This window comes from Phaethon lepturus, unplaced genomic scaffold, assembly GCF_000687285.1.
Source record: "Phaethon lepturus isolate BGI_N335 unplaced genomic scaffold, ASM68728v1 scaffold17827, whole genome shotgun sequence".
Lineage (NCBI taxonomy): Eukaryota > Metazoa > Chordata > Aves > Phaethontiformes > Phaethontidae > Phaethon > Phaethon lepturus.
Window position 1 is genome coordinate 3,134 of NW_010551340.1, and position 3,772 is coordinate 6,905.

Here is a 3,772-nt window from a genome sequence, read left to right on the forward strand (position 1 = left end):
CCGCGCGGTCTGGGGTCTGTGCACCACGTCTTGGCACATCCCTCCGAGTGCTGCATGTGGGGCCGGAGCCTGCGCTGCATCTCGGAAGAGGCGAAGAGCAGCAGCCGGCAACGCTCTGGGGTTTTGTGTTACCAACAAAACCGCCTTCACTCTGAGAGATGGACAGAGCCCCCGCAGCCCCGTGCCAGGGACGTGGGCACTGCGATGCTGCACAGCCTCACCTTCCTCCTGCTCCTGCAGCTCCCTGGGGGGAGCCGATACCAGAATTCCAGAGCTCTCCCTGGACACACAGTCACATCCAGCAGCTCAGGCACTCCTGGTGCCATTCGCTGCATCCAGCTCAATTTTAATGGCTCTAAAATCCTCTTGCTAACCAAGGGCTGGGTTGCCATGCCTCTCCACAGCTCTGCCATCCCAACACTGTATTTATCTGTTTCCTTCTCTTTCAACTCATTAGTTAATGCTGTTCCCCTCCCGTGGGAGCACCCGTCGTGCTCGAAGTGCACTGGGGTCTGGTTGGGGTCTCCAAACGCCTCCTGCTTGTCTCTGCCCAGGTTTGGCGTACACCTGCCTGGAGGCTGCGACAGGACGGGCCCTCCTGCGCCAGCACATGGACAACACGGGGGAGGACCATCCGCTCAACAAGCTGCGCGTGGTCATCGAGCCAGGTCTGCGGGGTGTCCCCGTCCTCCTGCAGCCGGCTGCAGGGAGCAGGGGCAAGCGAGATGCCATGTTGTGGGGGGAAGCCCTGCTGCTGGGGTGTTTCATGGTTTGCGATAAAATTGGTGCTGGTGGTGGGACCTGAGTGGGGCAATGGCTCCAGGAGGGGTGTGACAGGCTTCCACCCAGCACAGAAAGCAGAAATCTTGGTGCATGCAAGGGCTGTTTTGTTTTGCAGATGATTCCTGAGGGTTTTCCCTTTTTCTAGGTGTCAATCCGGACGACACGTACAACGAAACGCCCTACGAGAAGGGGTACTGCTTCGTGAGCTACTTGGCCCATCTCGTGGGGGACCAGAGCAAGTTTGATGCCTTCCTCCAGGTCGGTACAGGGAGGTGCCAGGTGGAGGTGCCAAGTCTTATGAAACCTTGTGGTGGGAGGCCAGAGCGCAGTGGGACCCCGGGAAGGGTGGGCTGGACAGGGTGGCTGGGGAGAGGAAGAGGAGGTGGGAAACAGAGATATTTGTGGAGGGGGTGAGATGAGGGCAGAGCTTGGCCCTGTGCTGGCTGCAGGCAGTGGTCAAAGGCCTCCCAGGGGATGCAGGGGACCGGGTAGCCATGGGGGCAGAACAGGGGCTGGCGTGGGCTCTGCAGCACTGAGCCCTTGTAAGCTGCAGCATGGGGAAGCCTTGGCAGCACTGCTGGGGTTGATGGCGAGTGTGTGCAGCATCGTGCCCGGCCGTTCTCGCAGGCCTACGTGAACCGGTTCAAGTTCCAGAGCATCACGGCGGACGATGCCCTCGGTTTCTTCCTGGAGTACTTCCCAGAGCTGAAGGAAAAAGGCGTGGACTCCATCCCAGGTCAGCACGGAGCCTTCCTGCACATTGGTTTCTGGGTTCTGCTGGAGATGCTGCTGCTGCCACCGGCTTTGGCTCAGACAGAGGCAGCACAGTACTGGCAGGCTTGGGATCAGGTGCTAACCTGGGCTCGGGTGTGCGCCTGCTCTGCCTGATTTCCATACAAATCCAGTCCGTGCTCTGCACGCAGGGGCTGTTTCATGGGGTTTCCCCTCCCATCTGAGCTTGGTGAGTTTCTAGCACTGGGACATGAGCATTTGCTGGCTGAGACCTGGCAAGCACTGGGATCAGGCTCAGATGGTGCCCCAGGCTCAGCTCAGCCTTGCTGCAGAGACCCAGGCTTGGCAGGAGCTTTCCATGCTGGAGCTGGCTCGTCTCGCGGCGGTGAGGCTGTTGTTACTGCACAAGTGCACATCGAGCCCCGGGTGGCTTAATGGCCTCACTCCATTGGTCTCTGTTCGTCGTCATTCCTGGGCAGCTTTGCTGGTGCTGGTGATGCCCTTGGAGAAGGCAGTGGGACGTCTGGGCGGCAGCACGCGGTTCAGAAAACAGGTCCCAGCTTTCCCTCCCTTCCTTGCTGCAGGCTTTGAGTTCGACCGCTGGCTGAACACGCCGGGCTGGCCGCCCTACCTGCCTGACCTCTCGCCTGGGGAGCAGCTGATGAAGCCAGCAGACGAGCTGGCAGAGCTCTGGGCAGCCAACAGCTTGAACATGGAGGCGATCGAAGCCATGGACATCACGGCCTGGAGGACGTACCAGCTGGTCTACTTCCTGGATCGGGTCCTGCAGAAATCCCCCCTGCCAGAAGGTGAGGACCAGCTCACCTCCCGGGGCTCCGGTGCCCAGGGGAGACACAGGCTGATGCGCCGTGGTCCAGCCGGTTGGCCGGGGGTGTGAGGACACATCAGCAGGATATGTGGGTATATGGCCATCGGCCTGTGCCCGTGGCGGTCCAGCAGTGCAGTTTCTGGTGTCTGGGAAGCCTTGATCAGTGTGGTGGGGGCTGGAGAGCCAGGGGACTTGTGTCCTTAGACATAAGGGGACACGTGCAGCGGCAGGGAGGAGCCCTGCTGTCCCCAGGCTGGCTCTGCTGGGCTGCCATCTCCTCGTCTTCCCCTCTCCTTGCACTCTTTTCTGAGGGACCTCCCCACCCTTCATGCTGGCATCCCAAGCCACCGGGCACATGGCTTTGCGGGGCTGCCTGGCCCCGGGAGCCCAGCACGGGTACCCTCCTGCCCAGAGCCAGTGAGTGCCTGTGTGCTCCCAGAGCTGGGGGTGCTGGGAGGCTCGGGGGCCCAGGGCTGGGAGGATCCTGGAGGATTTGCAGCACAGCCAGGATGGGCTCACAGGGTCCCCTTGGAGCAGGGGCTGGGAGCTGGAGGCAGAGCCCCCACAGGGGTGGTGATGGTCTCCCTCTCGCAGGCAATGTGGAGAGGCTGAGCAGGATGTACCCGAAGATCTCCAAGGCCCAGAATGCTGAGCTGCGACTCCGCTGGTGCCAGATCATCCTCAAGAACAACCTTGAGGCCGAGTACAGCAAGGTCAAGGACTTTCTCCACAGCCAGGTTCGTCTCTGGGCAGCGTTGGCTGCACCCGGCAGTGTGCCACGGGGGAGAGATGGGCACAGGGCATAGGACCTTCTGTGCCAGACAGCCAGGGGTTGGCTCTTGCTCTTGATAGACCCACAGAATGGTTTGGGTTGGAAGGAACCTTCAAAGATCATCTAGTCCAACCCCGCTACTCCTTGAGCAACGACATCTTCCACTAGATCAGGTTGCCCCGTCCAACCTGGCCTTGAACACTTCCAGGGATGGGGCATCTGCCTTTCTGTAAAGTGGATGCAGAAATGTTGATAAAAGAGCTGAGAGGAAGCCCTTTCTTCTACAATACTTTCCAAGGAAATCATAGAATCATAGAATTATAGAATGGTTTGTGTTGGAAGAAACCCTAAAGATAATCTAGTTCCAACCTCCCTGCCACAGCCAGGGACACCTTCCACTAGATCAGGCATCAGGTTGCCCTGTCCAACCTGGCCTTGAAAACTTCCAGGGATGGGGCATCGACCACCTCTCTGGGCAACCTGGGCCAGTGCCTCACCACCCTCATTGTACAACATTTCTTCTTTAAGTCCAATCTACCCCTGCTTTCCTTCAGTTTAAAACCCTCACCCCTTGTCCTGTCACTGCAGGCCTTGGTAAAAAGTCTCCATCTTTCCTCTAAGCCCCCTTTAAGCCCTGGCAGCTGCAGTAAGGTCTC

General features: G+C 59.4%; 1 protein-coding gene across 1 annotated transcript in view; it reads left to right on the top strand.

Annotated features, from left to right (window-relative positions):
* RNPEP (arginyl aminopeptidase (aminopeptidase B)) overlaps positions 1-3,772 on the top strand; it is a gene marked incomplete at its 5' end in the record, with an annotated part of 7,647 nt that overhangs the window by 3,075 nt on the left and 800 nt on the right. The window contains 5 exons of the mRNA XM_010290884.1: positions 555-668; positions 929-1,041; positions 1,411-1,519; positions 2,100-2,324; positions 2,939-3,081. Of these exons, the coding sequence (XP_010289186.1) occupies positions 555-668; positions 929-1,041; positions 1,411-1,519; positions 2,100-2,324; positions 2,939-3,081 (704 nt within the window). The remainder of the gene's footprint in view (positions 1-554; positions 669-928; positions 1,042-1,410; positions 1,520-2,099; positions 2,325-2,938; positions 3,082-3,772) is intronic.